The 19,483-nt window shown below is 36.4% G+C and overlaps 2 protein-coding genes across 5 annotated transcripts in view; one reads left to right on the top strand and one right to left on the bottom strand.

The window, feature by feature from the left end:
- The window catches only part of LOC107662146 (RAS guanyl-releasing protein 1-like), a 33,901-nt gene extending 24,466 nt beyond the window's left edge, over nt 1-9,435 (top strand). The window contains exons 9-17 of the mRNA XM_016452068.1: nt 629-904; nt 1,264-1,344; nt 4,460-4,564; nt 4,750-4,859; nt 5,975-6,125; nt 6,211-6,247; nt 6,324-6,461; nt 8,017-8,213; nt 8,382-9,435. Of these exons, the coding sequence (XP_016307554.1) occupies nt 629-904; nt 1,264-1,344; nt 4,460-4,564; nt 4,750-4,859; nt 5,975-6,125; nt 6,211-6,247; nt 6,324-6,461; nt 8,017-8,213; nt 8,382-8,492 (1,206 nt within the window). The 3' untranslated portion in view covers nt 8,493-9,435. The remainder of the gene's footprint in view (nt 1-628; nt 905-1,263; nt 1,345-4,459; nt 4,565-4,749; nt 4,860-5,974; nt 6,126-6,210; nt 6,248-6,323; nt 6,462-8,016; nt 8,214-8,381) is intronic.
- An 858-nt stretch (nt 9,436-10,293) lies between these two features.
- The window catches only part of LOC107662136 (heterogeneous nuclear ribonucleoprotein U-like protein 1), a 15,373-nt gene continuing 6,183 nt past the window's right edge, over nt 10,294-19,483 (bottom strand). For 3 of the 4 annotated variants that reach the window (XM_016452055.1, XM_016452052.1, XM_016452054.1), the window contains exons 7-16: nt 17,216-17,315; nt 17,012-17,124; nt 15,844-16,110; nt 14,984-15,106; nt 14,348-14,476; nt 13,077-13,245; nt 12,321-12,548; nt 12,085-12,227; nt 11,822-11,998; nt 10,294-10,436 (exon numbers count right to left, since the gene is read on the bottom strand). In XM_016452055.1, coding sequence (XP_016307541.1) covers nt 10,320-10,436; nt 11,822-11,998; nt 12,085-12,227; nt 12,321-12,548; nt 13,077-13,245; nt 14,348-14,476; nt 14,984-15,106; nt 15,844-16,110; nt 17,012-17,124; nt 17,216-17,315 — 1,566 coding nt within the window. In that variant the 3' untranslated portion in view covers nt 10,294-10,319. The remainder of the gene's footprint in view (nt 10,437-11,821; nt 11,999-12,084; nt 12,228-12,320; nt 12,549-13,076; nt 13,246-14,347; nt 14,477-14,983; nt 15,107-15,843; nt 16,111-17,011; nt 17,125-17,215; nt 17,316-19,483) is intronic. The other variant, XM_016452053.1, reaches the window with a different exon arrangement.

The raw sequence follows: 19,483 nt of genomic DNA, 5'->3' as shown, positions 1-19,483 counted from the left end.
ATTTTTTTTTTTTTTTTTACTTTCTCCATGAAATGCCTTTCATTGTTTGAGTGTCAGAAGTTAGTATTGCATGAGTCCTATATTACAAGTATTCAAAAGAACCACTAGCAAAAAAGTACCATGGGCATGTGCTTGGGGCTTGTGGCATATTGTTCTTTGAAAAGTACCATGTAAATACCCAAATGACTAAAACAGGCTAATGATTTGAAACTGATTTTCTTTGCCTTTCTTTTGCATTCAAAAGATTGAATGTATTATATTAGATAATACTTTATTAGCCTTCATCAAGAAGTCATTAAGAAAAACACACACACACAAATTATATATATATATATATATATATATATATAAACAGATTTTTAAAATTGTAATAATATTTCACAATATTACTATTTTTACTGTATTTTTTATAAAATAAATGCAGCATAAGAGATCTTTTGAAATGCAAATGTTTGAACAGTAGTGTACATTGTGGTAACATTCATTTGTTCAAATTAATATGAAGTTAAATATGTTAAATAGTACATTAGCTAATGTAAAAAAATTGCTACCATAAAGTACTCCGATTAAAATAACAGAATGAGATCTAAGTTCTCATAAAGGCTCAATTCATGTTGTTTTCCCACAGACTCTCTGCGAGCTCACCGAGCTCCTGTCATCCTACAGCAACTATTCAAACTACAGGCGCTTGTACAACGAATGCACTGGATTCAAGGTGCCCATCTTGGGTGTTCATCTCAAAGACCTGATCTCCCTCAACGAGGCACTGCCAGACTACCTTGAGGATGATAAGATCAACCTGGGGAAACTGCAGCATTTATACAGCAACATTAGCGACTTGTTGGCCATCCATGACTGCACCCCACCGTTTGAGGCCAACAAAGACCTGCTGCACCTGCTAACGGTGAGACAGAGGGAAAACGGTGGTTTGAGAGGGATTTGTTGTCAGATGAATGTGTTACTGGAAAGCCTCTCTTCTCGGAAATGTTTGTTGTGCCCCATGTTGTGGGTTTTGAATACCTGACTAGGCCCCATCAGTACACAGGATAAGTGTGCCTATTTAGAAGCATGTAAACATGCCTTTATTTCATTTCCACAGAGGGCCTGCATCTATTTATTTTTAAGTCGAAATTAGTATTTTTAAAATCAGCCCTCATCTGGTTGTGGTTATGTTCGGCTGTTTGTGTGTGACACTGAGAGATGTGGATTGCAAACAGTGGGCGTCCTCTCATGTGTAACTGTTCTGCCCCGCCTTGCCCACAGCTCTCGCTAGACTTGTGTTACACGGAGGACGAGATATATGAGCTCTCCTACACCAAGGAGCCCAAGAACCCCAAAATTCAGGTGAGGCCCTCAAAATAAACATTGCACTGTATATTGTGTACATATATGGCCTTGCTATAGGTCATGTTCAGGATTCAATCAAACCCCTAGGCCCTGTAAAAAATTTTTTTTTTTTTTTTAAAGTTGTAAATAAAACAAATATTGGAGGATGTTTTATAAGAAAATACTATTTCAGTCTTTTATGCTTAATCCAATGTTACTTGCTGTTTCTTTGTTATTAATTGTTGAATTTACTAGCAATTTCTGAGTGACAATTGTTGAGTTTCAATGACATTTCTTATACTTAATTTATATACAATTTATGTATTTCTTATATATTAATTTATTTTAAAAAAAATATTATTTTATATATATATATAAAAAATGCCATTAACACATGCATAGAAAAAATGGTGCAGGATTTACTTGGGTAACAATTTTCACTCAGAAATTGCTAGTAAATTTCACAATTAATTACAAAGAAATGACAAGTAACACATTGAAATAAATATGAAATTTTGAAATAGAAAGACTCAAATAGTAGTTCCTTATATTCCAAGTAATAACAAGTAATACAATCACAATTTTTGAGAAAGAGATTCATTTTTGGCTGCAATAATCATTCTGTGAGTTTTACGAAAAGTAACACGAAAAATCCCACAGACAAATACCATATATAGACCATCATATCATAGAGAACTGGAGGTGTGCTCTTTTTACATAGAGCAGAGAGAAACCAGTAGGAACACTGTAGCAGCCACATAGAAACGCCCTTAAAACCACTCAGAACACCCTGGTAACCTCAAACAGCACCCTGGCATTATTGCCCTTACGAAAATTACCGATGATTTTTTGGCGTATTGATTACCATTTGTATAACCACAGATTTACTGCAAATACCACGGTTAAACTATGGTTAGTGTGGCAAAACCCTGTCATCCTACAGCAACTATTCAAACTACAGGCGCTTGTACAACGAATGCACTGGATTCAAGGTGCCCATCTTGGGTGTTCATCTCAAAGACCTGATCTCCCTCAACGAGGCACTGCCAGACTACCTTGAGGATGATAAGATCAACCTGGGGAAACTGCAGCATTTATACAGCAACATTAGCGACTTGTTGGCCATCCATGACTGCACCCCACCGTTTGAGGCCAACAAAGACCTGCTGCACCTGCTAACGGTGAGACAGAGGGAAAACGGTGGTTTGAGAGGGATTTGTTGTCAGATGAATGTGTTACTGGAAAGCCTCTCTTCTCGGAAATGTTTGTTGTGCCCCATGTTGTGGGTTTTGAATACCTGACTAGGCCCCATCAGTACACAGGATAAGTGTGCCTATTTAGAAGCATGTAAACATGCCTTTATTTCATTTCCACAGAGGGCCTGCATCTATTTATTTTTAAGTCGAAATTAGTATTTTTAAAATCAGCCCTCATCTGGTTGTGGTTATGTTCGGCTGTTTGTGTGTGACACTGAGAGATGTGGATTGCAAACAGTGGGCGTCCTCTCATGTGTAACCGTTCTGCCCCGCCTTGCCCACAGCTCTCGCTAGACTTGTGTTACACGGAGGACGAGATATATGAGCTCTCCTACACCAAGGAGCCCAAGAACCCCAAAATTCAGGTGAGGCCCTCAAAATAAACATTGCACTGTATATTGTGTACATATATGGCCTTGCTATAGGTCATGTTCAGGATTCAATCAAACCCCTAGGCCCTGTAAAAAATTTTTTTTTTTTTTTTAAAGTTGTAAATAAAACAAATATTGGAGGATGTTTTATAAGAAAATACTATTTCAGTCTTTTATGCTTAATCCAATGTTACTTGCTGTTTCTTTGTTATTAATTGTTGAATTTACTAGCAATTTCTGAGTAACAATTGTTGAGTTTCAATGACATTTCTTATACTTAATTTATATACAATTTATGTATTTCTTATATATTAATTTATTTTCAAAAAAATATTATTTTATATATATATATAAAAAATGCCATTAACACATGCATAGAAAAAATGGTGCAGGATTTACTTGGGTAACAATTTTCACTCAGAAATTGCTAGTAAATTTCACAATTAATTACAAAGAAATGACAAGTAACACATTGAAATAAATATGAAATTTTGAAATAGAAAGACTCAAATAGTAGTTCCTTATATTCCAAGTAATAACAAGTAATACAATCACAATTTTTGAGAAAGAGATTCATTTTTGGCTGCAATAATCATTCTGTGAGTTTTACGAAAAGTAACACGAAAAATCCCACAGACAAATACCATATATAGACCATCATATCATAGAGAACTGGAGGTGTGCTCTTTTTACATAGAGCAGAGAGAAACCAGTAGGAACACTGTAGCAGCCACATAGAAACGCCCTTAAAACCACTCAGAACACCCTGGTAACCTCAAACAGCACCCTGGCATTATTGCCCTTACGAAAATTACCGATGATTTTTTGGCGTATTGATTACCATTTGTATAACCACAGATTTACTGCAAATACCACGGTTAAACTATGGTTAGTGTGGCAAAACCATGGTTAATTTGTAGTTACCATGGTTTAGCTACAGTAACCATGTTTTTTTTTTGGTTTTGTTTATTTGTAGTAAAACCATGGTTGATTTTCGTAAGGGTGGGAACAAGCAGCACCTCGGTTTTCTGCAGAATGTACGAAAATATAGTTGTCTCTAACATCTAAAGACTGCATATACAAACGTTGACTTATTTTACATATGCAACAGGCTGCCATTCATGACTTGGCCAGTATTTTCATATAGTCTGACCTTGTATGTGACCTGTTTATAGATAGGGAGTATCCCATGCTAATGTGTGGGTACAGGGCTCAGCGCACTCCTCTTTGTGCAAACACACTTCAAAGAAAACCACAAAAAAGACACATTGCTGAAAGACGCACGATCGTTATCTTTGTCGCTTTCAGTGTGGGTGTCGTTACGTACAAGCTTTTTTGATTATTTCCTATAAAGCCTCTGCCTGTGACAGCATTCGCGTTTTACAAATAAACCAGCATCATTTGTATAGTGTTTTCACAGCAACGTTTCTCAGTTGCTAGTCTTATGCGAGTTGGTGTTGAGTGTCAAAACAAAACTGTCATGTCTCTAACCACCCTTTTCTGTAGCCCGTAGCTCCGGTAAAGCCCCCAGTGGTAGCAGAGTGGGGATCGGGAGTGACTCCGCGTCTGGATCCTGCCACCATCTCGAAACACGTTAAACAGATGGTGGATGTAAGTGAGAAACGTGTTTATTCCCACTTTTAGGGCCAGTTCCTTAGTGTGACACTGCGACGGCCGGTTCCTGGCTGTCCACTCTCACTTCCTTAACAGCGTGTGGGCCCTTCAAGCCCAAATGTCACATTTTAGATGTCAGCGTCTTACATTAAAGAACACAATGATTGTGTTGCCCCCTACAGTCTATCATGAAGAATTATGATTTGAACATGGACGGCTACATTTCTCTGGAGGACTTTGAGAAGATCGCTGCAAATTTCCCTTTCTCTTTCTGCACACACGAGAGCGATAGGTAAGATGAGGCCTTTTACTCTCTGATAGACGCGACTTTTGAGAACATACAAGGTTGTGTTTATGACAGAAATTAATATTTACACTTTAGTTTAAAAGTTTGGGGTCGGTAAGATTTTTTGATGTTTTGAAAAGGAGTCTCTAATGCATTCATATGATCAAAAAATCATTTATTTGATCAATATTATTACCATTTAAAATGACTGTTTTCAATTTGATTACATATTAAAATATTATTTGTTCCTGTGATGCATAGCTGAAATTTCAGCAGTCATTACTCCAGTTTTCAGTGTCCCATGATCCTTCAGAAATCATTCTAATATGCTGATTTCAGAAACATTTCTCATTATCATCAGTGTTGAGAACAGTTGTGCTGCTTAATATTTTTGTGGAAAACATGATACATTTTTATCTGGATTCTTTCCAGCATTCATTTGAAAATGAAATATTTTGTAGCTTTATTAAAAAGAAGAAGAAAAGAAATAAACACTTTCATTTTCTGAAGCCATCTTTTACATTAACGAAAACACGCCTCATTAAAAGGCTTAAGTATAAAAATAAGTATTTGAATAAGTTGGTATTTATTTATTTATTTGTTTGTTTGCTTTCCTTTGTTTTTGTTTTTAAAGGCAGTTGAAGTTTTATTTGCGAAATCAATGTTAGTGAGTGTGGAGAAACCAACATGCAGGAAGCCATTCTGTTGTCATGTGACAGAGAAAAACAAAACAGGAAATACAGTATCACAGGGGACCCCTGTAGACCTTTGAAATTTAAGATTTTTTTTTAGCCTTTTTATGGCATGGCAAAGTTAGCTCAGGTTTTCTAACCCCAAGAAAACGTCATTATATTCTTTATTTAAAATTGTAGGATATGATATTTAAAAAAATAAATAAAATAAACCTCTTACCTTAAAATGTATACACCCACAGTGTTCATTTGTTTGTTTGTTTAACGATTTATCACTTTCAGTGTACTGATGGAAACTACTGCTTAAAAAAATGTGATAAGAGCAATTAATTTTATTTTATTTTTTCTAGGCCTGATTGACTTACTGTATGTTAAATTCATTAAAAGAATTAAATCAGTTCTCATCATGCTTTGTTCTTTATTTTTCAGGGAAGGAGAGATCAGTAGAGCAGAAATCACTTCATATTTCATGCGTGGGATGTCAGTGTGTGCTAAGCTCGGCTTCAACCTCCACAACCTCCACAACTTCCATGAGACCACGTACAAAAGGCCCACATTCTGCGACACCTGTGGAGGATTTGTGAGTGTTTAAACTGTGGACCAAGGGACTTGTGCAATTTTGACTTGTCTAAATTGTCTAACTTTTTTCCTCTATTTTCCATTAGTTATGGGGAGTCATAAAGCAGGGCTACCACTGCAAAGGTTAGAACATACAGTACTGATCAATATACTGTCACCTCTGCACCAGCGTAATCCTGCTGCCCCTCTCTCTCTGCAGACTGCGGAGTAAACTGTCATAAGCACTGTAAGGACGTGGTGGGAATGGAGTGTATTAAGAGGTTCCAGGTGACCAGTAGCTCTTGTCCCTGCACCCCGGGCCCCGTATCAGGCCTCCACACTAAGGGCAACAGCTGGAGTGAGTTTTTTATATCAGTCTTGATACATTAAGGCAAAATAACCCCCAACAAAGTGATCATAGCAAAGAGGGGACTTGTGCTGTTCCTGAAGAGGTTAATTTTGTGATAATGACTTTTTGACTGTAAACAATACCATTTATTGAATGCTTATTTGTGACCCTGGACCACAAAACCAGTCTTAAGTCGCTGGGGTATATTTGTAGCAAGAGCCAAAAATACATTGTATGGGTCAAAATTATAGATTTTTCTTTTATGCCAAAAATCATTAGGATATTAAGTAAAGATCATGTTCCATGAAGACATTTTGTAAATTTCCTACCATAAATATATAAAAACTTAATTTTTGATTAGTAATATGCATTGCTAAGAACTTCATTTGAACAACTTTAAAGGAGATTTTCTCAATATTTTAGATTTTTTTGCACCCTCAGATTCCAGATTTTCAAATAGTTGTATCTCGACCTAATATTGTCCAATCCTAACAAACCATACATCAATAGAAAGAGTATTTATTCAGCTTTCAGATGATGTATAAATCTCAATTTTGAAAAACCGACACTTAAGACTGGTTTTGTGGTCCAAGGTCACATTTATCAAACGAATCAGTTAAATGAGTATGAAATTTAAGAATTATTTTATTATGCACCAAGAATGAGACCATGGGGTGATCATGAAACATGAAACTACCACAGCTGAAGTAAATGCAACACACTCTCATAGTAATCCGTAACTATTTTATATTTTGAGGAATTGGTGGTGAATTCGAACATTTTCGAATTAGTACATTTACATACGAACTGCTTCAATTCAGGTTTAGGGGTAGATCTTCATGGTTGCTTTTTTTGCCTTTTTTAGAAACAATTGAAAATACCACCTTATAAAATAGTTACGTTATCGCATGAGATTGGGTTGGGAAACCGATGTCAGGACCATCTGTGATCATACAAATGTGGAAGAAATATTAAGAATAGTATGCTTTTTCCAAATTCTGCCATTGTTTTTTTTTTTTCTGTGACGATGTATTTCTTATTGAAATTGGAAGTTTGGTTGGGCTCGTCCTCATCTATTCATCAATTTTAAACGCAAGTTATTGAACTTATTGTGATTGATTGAACCATGCATTCCATTTTTACTGACCCTCATAATTTTTCTTAAACTGTCATCAAGCTTTTAGCCCACTTAAACCCCGCCGCTAAATTCAATTTCAATCTCGCATTCACATCAGCCTCCATCCAATCAACAACCACTAGACAGAATCAAGTCCCACCCTACATTTTATTTAATTTTTTTTTGATAAATCGCTTCACTTAGATGTACAACAGGGAAGTCTGTCGCTACTTCAGTTACACTGCAACACTAAAATAGCTAATAATAGGCTTTACGTACATTGTCATAGATATGAATATGATATGATTGTAAATGGATTGGAGGTGTTGTAATTCTAGAAACTGTTTGATTGGAGAGAAGATTATATAGTGCAGAATGTCACGCACAAGTCCTTAATGAATTGTTAGACTTGCAGATGATTTACATGTTTTCCCGCCTTTCAATCAGGTTCTGAAGAGGAAGCATTTGTCTTTCCTAACGGAAATGGATCTGAACACACCAAGGGCCAAACTTCATCAGACAGCGACGCAGAGGCGGCCACACTATCCGACAGGTCCACTCAGACGGACCCAGTAGATTGGACACCGGTGGCCAAACAGAAAGATCGTCTTCCTTCCCAGAAACAACATCCACCCCTTAAAAAGGTATTTCCATGAAGCACTTTTTTTTTTCAACTACATTCTCTACTTTTTCACAGCGAGTATGGTGGATATTTTCAAAAAATACACTGCATAGAAAGCTAATTTGGTGAGCAAGACTGGGTAGCATACACGTTTTGAAACTAACGTTACCTACCTGCCTTATCATCCCAGAGCGCTATGCTACCAGCAAGGGTGCGAGGTTCATCTGCCCCTAGTTCTCTCCTACAGGAGAAAATGGATGAACTGAAGCTGAACAAAGATAAACGAAAGGAACCAGACTGAACTAGTCTGTGCATGTGGCCGTTTGTTTGTGTGGGGTGGAACTTTTAAATACACTGGACAGAAAAGACTGAAGAACGTGTCCTCGTCTTTCTCGCCAACTGTCTTGTTCTATTGTCTTCAACAGATTGTTCATGACGTTCATTAAATGTGATGAAATTCTACCCAGAAGGGATTTTATTTAAGGAATTACTGCTCTCACAGGGCTCTTTAAAACCCTGTTGGTGGATACGTACGGTAAGAACTCTCTATGCACCAGCGTCAACTGCCAGTGAGGACCAGATCAATGGACTTCACATCTCCACAAGCACTCAAAGGTGGACTGCTACATCATCAATCTCACTACCACTCATCTTTATATGAGACAGACGGACTGCCTTACCTTTGTCACGAAGAGCGCGGTTCAGTTCAATTAATACAAAACTGTTGCCTTAATATTCACCCTGATGGAAAATACACACTGTGAACAACTGTATTAAACTCGAACAGCAAGAATGTACCTCCTCTGTTAAAGGACGTGATTTCGGTGCTGATATAATACCCACAATGCATCACTGTGCCTTATGTAATGAACAATTCATTGAGTAGGAGACAAAGGGTATTATATCACTGTTTATTTCAGACAATAGTCCTGTCTCAATTCAAAAAGATCACAATCTGCTTTATTAGTGCTCTTGTCCATTCGGTGTATTAGAGCAGGAGCATTAATGAAAAAAAGAGCGGGAGAGTGACATTAAGGGTCGATTCAAACAAACACTGTGGACCTATTTTAAACTGTTTTTCTAATATGTTTTCTGTTAGATCTTTTGTCATCTCCAACTTGAATGTCTGTTTTTACTAAATCTTGAGTTTAGGCTATAGATTTTTATTTATTGAGGAATGATAAAGCTTACCTATTTTCCATAAAGCACTGCCTGATGTGATTAAAATATAAATGAAAAAGTGATTGAGATGCTTCATTCATTTCATGAGTCCGGCTATATAACAACACTATTGTACATTATGTTTGTATTTTAAATCATCATCAGAGTCACGGTGGTGTTCTATAATTTCATTCTCAAAGCAAAAATGAATTGGACAGGACAGAACAAATAACGTCCACAAAGAACATCAAGAACTAAACATTTCAGAGAAAAATGCAGTACTTTCACAGCCAGGATGATCATCGACACTCTTAAAATCAGCTAGCATTTTGGATTATCAGGAAGAATAAAACTTTTTTTTTTTTTAAATAAAACTCAACACAACATTCTTCATATTCTCATCTTGTGTGGTTGTGATGGCAATGAGTATATCAAACTAAACAACTACAATTTAAACAAAAAACATGCTTTTTACGGTCACGTCTTAACGTGTTAAATTAAGGCTCATGATAGTTGATATGAAAAGCATCTACATTCCAAATTAAATGGAATTTAGGCAAAACAAAACTTGTTTTTGGCAAAAAAAAACAATCAGTGTTGAGGAAACCACCTGCAGGCTGTTTGTGGTACTACAACAAGAAGCACCTTGAGCATCCTGAAGCAATAAAAATATCTTTCACATATACTAGAAATCAGTCATATCTCTGATCTTATTTCAGTTTCAGGGGTTTGGTGGTACTAACTAGTATAATCATATCAGTAAAGTTTATACTAAGTCATTTAGTTCAAAACAATCATTAACTTATAACAGTCAGCTTACTATGTTTTGGAAAAATGTGCAACTGGTTTAACAAGATGTACAAAAGAGTAAATAAATGAAATGATGGTAGTTAAAGGGGAAGGATGTAGTGTAAGTAGAGAAGCGTGGCATGGTGTGTGTGTGTGTGATTGCGGAGGTGCTTCCTGATTACTGTGAGCCGTGTGAGCTCTGGCTGCCCTGCTGTCCAGAGTAATTCCCATATTGAGCGTAGTACTGGTTCCACTGGCTCTGATTCTGATAATACTGCTGCCACTGCTGCACATACTGAAGAAAAACATCTCGCATCAATAAAAGGACAACTTTTACCACTTCTACATGTTGATCTTTATGAGTATAGTCTTACATTTCAATCATCTTATCTAATAATGACAAAATGTGTTTAAATGATACAAGACAAAAAAGATTTTACAACACATTCAAGGAATATTTAAAAAATAAAGTAAACTATCAACAGCTGCTGTGGCATGCAGACAATTACAAACAGTCATTCAGTTTATAAAAAAGGACAGAAATTGCATTTACAGTAATGCATTAGAATCTAAGTCAGACAAGTGTCTCACTCAGAGGGTTTAAAAGCAGAAAGCTTGTATTGTTGTTACTCAAGGTTATACAATAAAAATTTTGAACTGTAAAGCTGTCTAAATTGTCCATTTAAGATGGAACTAACTTTCTAGGTCGATGAAATTACTTTTGTAATTCATGCGGGTGGAGTGTTCAGAGCTAACTCACCACTCTGTAAACACTGAATGTTGTATCACATTATTATTATTCCTAGTTTAATCATATGGAAACCAAGCCAAAATAACAGTTTCTTTTTCTAAGCTGGTTCTGAGTGATAGGATTCGCTACAACAGACAAGCCTAGTAATCGATTCCATAACATTAGACTCAAGCTTGTTCTAATAATCTTTAAATGTGGTCACTTTTTTATAATATAAATAATACATTAGATAGAACTAGATCAAGTGGTGAAATACAGAAAGAAAAAAAAAGAAAAATACAGTTCAGTAATGTTGATGTTTTTAAAGATTTTTTTTTTTTAATAATGTTAATCGTACCTATAAATCCAAGGCAAACACTTTAAAACTGTTATTGACAGAAATGTAATAACCTTGTAAAACACAAAAAAGAAAGATTAAAAGTTGAATAAAAGACAGTTTAGTGTAAGAAAAATAAAATAGGGAGAGATAGATTTTTCTTCGATTTTCAAAAGGAACAAATATTTTGGTTAAACTTAAATATCTATTACAAGGATAGTGATGAATAGTTTTTAAATTAACTTCTTTTTCTTTATTACAAAATGAAAAAACAAATTTGTTGGGCACTGTCCATACCTTCTGAAAATGAACATTTGGGTAGAGTGCTAACATCTGTAAGCTTTAGTCATTTAGATATTATTAACCATAATAAAACTGCAGAAATTAATTCATACATTTATATCCATAATACTAACTCCATGTATAAAAGGTTGATGGATATTCCTATTTTGTAAAATTTTACGAAGAACAGCAGATTAGATGCTTTCAAAACCTTTAAAAAAACAAAAAACAACGAGAAATCAAAATGATTTTCTGTGGTATTCAACAGGATGCCATAAATGCTGTCAACAGAGCAAAAGTTGTTTTTAATAGAACATTGCTTGTATCTCACCTGTTGATACTGCTGATTGTAGTTCTGCTGGTTATACGATTGTCCAGATCCTTGATTGTCATGGTAACCATGCCCATAATCTGGGTATTGGTTGTAGCTGCCATAGCAGCCTTGGTTGTAGTTTCCTTGGCTATAGTTATCCTGGTTGTAGCCTTGATTATAACCCTGATTGTAGCTCTAAACAAAATGTGAGAACAAAACAAAAACATCAATCTCATGAAGCTAAATATCTGTCACAGATACATGGTTGTGTACAGACTCACTCTGCTATATCCCTCTTTGTTATATAAGCCATAGCGGTTGTTAGTGTAGCTTCCTCCAGACTGATGGTTGCTGCTGTATCCATCTCGACGGTCTTTGTGATTCCCTCCCCAGCGGTTCGGATTGTAGCCATCGCGGTTATAACCTGACAAAAGCAGAGAGCAAGATGACGCCTCGAAAAACACTAATGACAGACTTTTGAATTAGTTGGCATGACACACTAACAAGGTCAATTCACCTCCTCTGTTCTGATGGCCTCCTCTCAACCCTCCGTGGTTGTCGTACCGCTGGTAGCTGCTTTCACGTCTACGGTGTCCCCAGTTATCGAAGCGTTTCTCAGGCGGAGGCCCAGCCTTCCGGCCCTCCTCATTGTACCGTTTGACCAGCTCATCAGCCTCTTCTCTTTGCAGCTCAACGTAGGTCACTTCATCCAGGAAGTCTCCAACCTCTGGCAGCACAAAGTTGGCTTCAAAGCCATGAAAAGAGGAAAGAAGGTGGGACAGATCACACCACCAGAAGACAAAAAGTTAAGCTTGATAAAATTCTGACTTCACTGACAGAATATTGCTAAAGAAGGATGGGGAAAATGATGCAAGAAAATAATTCGTATCAAAACAGAAGAAGTGTAAATCACGAACACTATTGCAAACCAAGTGCAACCTCAAAAGCATGTTTGTAAAAAGGGATTTTTGGAACTAATGTGTATTTATTATGACTAAAAGGACAGTATTAGTATGAATTCTTATCTTTAATGAATTCTTTAAAAACAAGAATGCACTTGCTTGGTTTGCAACATCTCGTGTATCATAAAGACACAAGAGGTGAGGGTGGGATGATCAAAAGGACCCAATCAAACTGAGGACAGAGGTCCAACATATAAAGCTGTTCTCTTTGATGAAGTGATATGTGTGTCTTTAAAGTTTAATTACAAACCAAAAAGCAAAAGTGATGCAGATCTTCTCTGATTTCTATTGTTTCGCATAGCAGCGCCTACCTTTCATTTCTAAAACAGCATGATCGGGCACATCCTTCCCTTCCTCATGAGTTTGCTTAAACGTTCGCTCTTTTAAATCCTCGTCCGTGGGACAAATTACAATAGCCTTGCGATGAAACCCTTCAAAAGGATGCATTTTTCGTCTCTGGGCTGATCCATATACATTTGTCTAGCAATAGTGAGAAGAAAGAAGCAGAAGCTGTTCATTATTGTGTGTTTTGTGTTCTGGCTTTGCTTTTCCCAGGAGGAAATCTGGAACCCTGCAATGAAGTGAGAGTGGTTTTTCTTTCTTTCCTTGCACCTACTGATGGACTCTTACAACACCTCACACTTACCTTACAGAGGTGTCTGTGAGGACCTGGATCCTGAAACAAATATGCAACTAGGGACCCGCAGTTCTAAATTTGCCACATTTTTTTTTTCTTGAGTATATATATTCTAAACCCTGGGATAAATTAATTTTTAGTGTCAAAATGCTTTAAAAAGAAAGAAGATTGAAATTTTTTGAATATGATTTTATTATAATTTTATTCAGAACGGGTTCTCGCTTTTCAAAAAAATAAAATAAAATAAATAAATACATTTAAAATTCTCTGATATTTCCATGTCCATGTGAACCCTGAATGTTGTCTAGCTCATGTACAATAACCAGTTTAATTGTAAATTCAATTTAATACAATAACTGTATACTTAAGATGTAATGCAAATAAACATCATCTATACTCACAAAATACTTAAAATAAGAGTTAAGAAAAAACCTTTCCTATTCTAAACGGGTCTCCTTTACTTACCTTGACTCATGCGTCTCTTTGTGGTGCTTCAGGTCTATAGACAGACATACAGACGTAAATCACTTACCTGAGAAATACTCTACCTACCTTACAAACCAGCTCTGCCCTGAAAAACTAAGAAGGTTAGTTTTACCACTTACCTTGTTACTGAAACAGGATAATGGACATCTATTTAAAAGCAAGGCTATTTCTTATATTACTATTGCAACAAAACGTCTTTTTCTTACTCACCAGGCTGAGATTACTTGTCTCTCAGCATCTTAATACAGTCACGGGCTACCAGTACATTATCAGATAGGCTCACAGGAAATGCAAGATAATTGAAACGCTAAAAAGAACATGTTTGATGCTAACAAATATTCTAACACTTCAGTATACAATATTCAATCAAATACTGCTTCTTACAAATTAGAAAAAGAACATCGGAGCTCATTCATAGCTATGTCTTCACTGGGAATCACAGTAAGGTGTTTGCAGTACCTGATCCAAAATGTAGTTCCGTCTTTTGCGGGCAGCAATCTGGATCAGTCGGTTCAGGCACTGAGTGGCCTGCTGAATCAGGATGTCCCAGCGCCCAGCATAGTTTCGCTGGCGACGCAATCCCATCATCTAAGACCATAACAGAACCATTTAAAGACCATAAAAGTTTTTTTTTTTAGAAATATACACTAACGTTAAAAAAATTGGGGCCGGTAAGATTTTTTTTATTTTTTTGAAATAAGTCTCTTATGTTCACCATTTATTTGATCAAAAACAATAATACTGTGAAATATTATTACAATTTAAATAACTTTTCTATTTTAAATATATTTTAATATGTAATTAGTATAATGTAATAAGTAAAAAAAGCATTTATTTAAAACAGAAATCTTTTGTAACATTATAAGTGTCTTCACTGTCACTTTAGAACGATTCAATGCATCCTTGCTGAATAAAAGTTTTCATTTCTTTCTTTCAAAAAACAAACAAAAAAATCTCACTAAGCCCAAACTTTTGAACAGTAAATTACACCAAAAAAAAAAAACTGTTCCATTCAATTGCACTTGTTTTGGACCCAAAAACACGATTTCTTTTCAAATGTGAACAATAAAACACTTTTAAACATGCTGATCCTACCTTCATGTTCTCCATGATGGCGTTTGTGCCCAGGATGTTGTACTTCTTCTCTGGGTTCATCTTTGCATGCTTAGTGGCCCATGTGGTTTTACCGCAAGCAGGAAGACCAACCATCATCAGGACCTACAGACAAAAATTATATTCTCTGGACAGTACACATTTATTTAAGACCATATATACTACCATTCCAAAGTTTAGGGATGCTATGTTTTGTTAATGTTTTGGAAAAGTCTCTTATGCTCACCTAGGGAGAATTTATTTGATCAAAAATATAGTAAAAAATATTATTGTGAAATATTATTAAACAACAACAACAAAAAAAACTTAATGACATTTATTTCTATAATGGCAAAGCTGATTTTTTTGCAGATTTGATGCTCAAGTAACATCTTACGCCCGGTTCAGACTACACGATTTTAGCCCGAAATGCTGGCGAACGATAGCAGAAGCGCTTCAGCAATGTTTACACTCTTGTTTTCAGAAGTCAGTCGCTAGTTCCGCCTTCTCGATGACATCACGCGCGTCATTAAAGATGGCACGCGATGAATGGTCGGGAAGCAACGTGTAGTCTGACATGTTTCTGGTCCACGACACGACAAGATTTTAGGAGTCAAAATCGTGTAATCTGACACAGTGACTATCGTGACCGACAAAAATATAGTGTAGTCTGAACCCGGCATTACTGACCCCAAAATTTTGAACGATAGTGTTCTATCTAGTGTAAGATTTTGTCAAAAATGTCAAATATGACATACGTCGTTTGTCTTAAAGATGTTATATAAATCTTTACTGCAAAGACAAAGTGAAACATAAAATCTAATGCTCACACTACCTGTACGGAGCTAATCAGGAGAATTTACCTCAAAATCAGATTTGTTGGTGGGACCAACAGTTCCTCTGACCCTGTTCTCTATGTTGACAGCCCCGATAAATGTGTAGCCATCTTGCAAAGGAAAGAACGGATCCACTCGTTGCCCGAAGTTAAACCCAACAGAGCAGTTCTTCACCAGGATGTGAGGATACAGTGCACGACCAGCCAGTTCTTCTTTAGATACATGAAATGCCACATCAAGCCACTTCCCGTTCTTTGAGAAAGCCATTTCCACCTGCGCATGACTGTCAAAGTCCTGTAAAAGACAAATAAGAGACTGTTTATCATGTCAACTACTTTATTTAGGTTTGTTATTTTGCTTTCCTTTCATTATTCTCAGTTCCAAAACCTAGTAAGCTGCCTACCTTGACAGAAGGTCCCATCCCAATGCTGTTCAATCAAATGAATATTAGAGCATTTTATATATTTTTATTTTCAGATGAGTATCATGTTGTTAGCTTAGCAACATGCTAATGCTAAACTCAATTAGAATCGATTTGTGCAACACCTGAATTTGCAGCCTATGTAGTCCGTTCCATATCAGTCACTTATAGGCATTTTATTTTAAGATGACGCCACAAGGTGTTGTCACATTTACTGTTGATCAATGAATTTTGTACAAAAAGAAAGCAGTTAATGATAATACAAAAATAATAAACATCCAAAGCTATTCTGCCTGCTATTAAACAAACCAATCCTAAATAATTGCTTTCCAAATAGCCTCTTTGTTTTATTCATCATTTTATAATATTAAAGTGAAGTTTTATACAAAACTGGATGAGTAGATACTACTAGAATGAGTACTTTGTATATTGAAGATCATCAGTTTTGCTTTGCGTTACGAATCTCTGCCCACACAGAGATCACTGCCAAACCAAGAGGCTTACTATTGGTCAGCACTGTAAATTTGTGTTAATCAAACTTGAACCCAACACAAAATTTGCATAGTACAATTTATTTTTCACTGTAAATCTATCAGGCAAAATTCTCCATTTAAATGATTTCGTTTGCGAAATTTCAAGTAGGTAAATGTGACTGCACCTTTATTTTGCAGTATACAGCAAAAAGCTGACCAGGTTTTGCAACAGAGCCACTTGTTGACAGATTCCATAATTTTGAAGAAAAAAAAAATGAATAAAACTTAGAATAGCCCTCACAATATAACATCCAATGACATCACTTTCACCAAATTTCTCTCCGTAATCTTCAAATTTGCAACAGGTAGACTTTTTCCCTGTTCCGCCATACCCATAAGAGACTGCCTCCTCTCCTGAAACAAAGTAATTCCCTACATAAGAACCCAGAAAGATCATTTCTATAACAAACCCTCGAAGTCTGTGAGTGTGCTTGTGATTCCTCACCAAGCTGTGTGCTGCAGGAATCCAGAGACCACCCGACTCTCACGACATGAGGGTCAGGCTCACTGCTGGGAAGTTGCTTCACTGGTAGATATTCCAGAACCTCGAGGCAAAAACCAAGATTATGTAAACTATTAAATTGATTTAAACGTTAACTACAGAGAAACAACTAATCTAAACTACCATTCAAAACAATGGGCTCAGTAAGATTGGAAAGAAATTAATACTTTTATCAGCAAGGGCAGATTAAATTGATAAAAGGAGACAGTTAAAGGGATAGTTCACCCAAAAATTAAAATTTGATGTTTATCTGCTTACCCCCAGGGCATCCAAGATGTAGGTGACTTTGTTTCTTCAGTAGAACACAAACGAAGATTTTTAACACAAACCGTTGCAGTCTGTCAGTCTTATAATGGAGGTGAATGGGAATCACGGCTAAAACATACAATAAAACTAAAAAAAACATGCACAAACAAAACCAAATTAAACCCTGCGGTTCGTGACGATACATTGATGTGTAAAGACACAAAACGATCGGTCTGTGCAAGAAACTGAACAGTATTTATTTGTTTTTATTTATTACAGACCATTGACACTATCTACAATCTCAATTAGGAGTGTCAATGGTCTACTTGAGAGATAGGTGGCGGTAATGCACTTATAAGTCTGCGATCCGCTGTAAAGCAAGAAGAAGAAGAAGACGACGCCAATCGCTGTACGATGGGTGGAAAAGACAGGGCAGCATAAAGTTTTGGTTTGTTCAGATTCATCATCAGTTTTAGCAAGTATAAGGTCATTCTATTCAAAAAGTCGGCAAGATATACTGTTTGAAGTCCTACAGTCAGCTACAAGAATATATAACCAAGGAAGGCAGATAACATTTTTATGGGTACCAGGACATGTAGGGATAAGGGGAAATGAAATGGCAGATAAATTAGCTAAAACGGCGTTAACAAAAGGAAACATAGAAATGCAAGTAAGTATCAGTAAAGCAGAGGTTAAAAGTGTGATATGGAAGACAATAAATCAAATGTGGCAAGAGAGGTGGGATAGAGAGGGGAAAGGAAGGCATTTATATCAAATCCAGAGGGATGTTAAATGTTCAGTGATTGGAAGTGGAAATCGCAGAGAGGAAACAGTCATATCTAGGTTAAGATTGGGACATTGTTTATTAAATAAAACACTCAAGTTAATAGGAAAACATGATACTGGATTGTGTGAGGTTTGCCAGGAAGAGGAGTCAGTGGAGCATGTGGTCTTGAGGTGCAGCAGGTATGAGGTTCAGAGAGAGTTGATGAGGAATAAGTTGAGAGAGATAGAGGTTCAGGACATGACATTAAAAGGGCTATTGAGCACACAACATAGGGCACAGACTAGAATTCTTATGGATTTCTTAAGGGACACAGGGGTTTTTAATAGAGTATGAAGAGTTATAGGGGTATTGAGGAAGGTTAAAATTATTATTATTATATAGTAGAATAAGGATGAAGTGTGTGGATTTGTATGCTTGGGGGAGAAGGAGGGAAGGAGGGAATTGGGTGAATTAGTCTGAAAACCTATTATCTGATCTACACTCCGGAGCAGATGGTGGCGGTAATGCACCAATTACGCTGGATGCCAACCGCCGTTAAACATTAAGAAGAAGAAGAAGAAGACGACGCCTCATGCGCCTGCTGTTGAGAATGCGCTCAGGAGGACGCGCCGCCGCTCAGGACAGTTCGAACAGTTCGGACATTGCGTGAATCAGAGGTAAAAAACTATATAAATACTGTTCAGTTTCTTGCACAGACAGATCGTTTTGTGTCTTTACACATCAATGTATCGTCACGAGCCGCAGGGTTTAATTTAGTTTTGTTTGTGTATGTTTTTTATTTGTTTTATAGTATGTTTTAGCCGTGATTCCCATTCACCTCCATTATAAGACTGGCAGACTGCAACAGTTTGTGTGAAAAATCTTCGTTTGTGTTCTACTGAAGAAACAAAGTCACCTACATCTTGGATGCCCTGGGGGTAAGCAGATAAACATCTAATTTTCATTTTTGGGTGAACTATGCCTTTAAGACATTTATAATATTACAAATTATTTCTATTTCAAATAAAGGCTGTTCTTTCTATGCATTAAAGAATCCTAAGAATGGATGTATCACAGTTTCCACAAAATATTAAGCAGCACAACTGTTTTCAACATTCATAATAAGAAATATTTCTTAAAGGGTTAGTTCACCCCAAAAATTCTGTCATTAATTACTCACCCTCATGTTGCTCCAAACC

Source organism: Sinocyclocheilus anshuiensis, unplaced genomic scaffold (genome assembly GCF_001515605.1).
Source record: "Sinocyclocheilus anshuiensis isolate Anshui unplaced genomic scaffold, SAMN03320099.WGS_v1.1 scaffold643, whole genome shotgun sequence".
NCBI classification, from domain to species: Eukaryota; Metazoa; Chordata; class Actinopteri; order Cypriniformes; family Cyprinidae; genus Sinocyclocheilus; species Sinocyclocheilus anshuiensis.
This window is presented reverse-complemented; position numbering and strand designations above follow the sequence as displayed.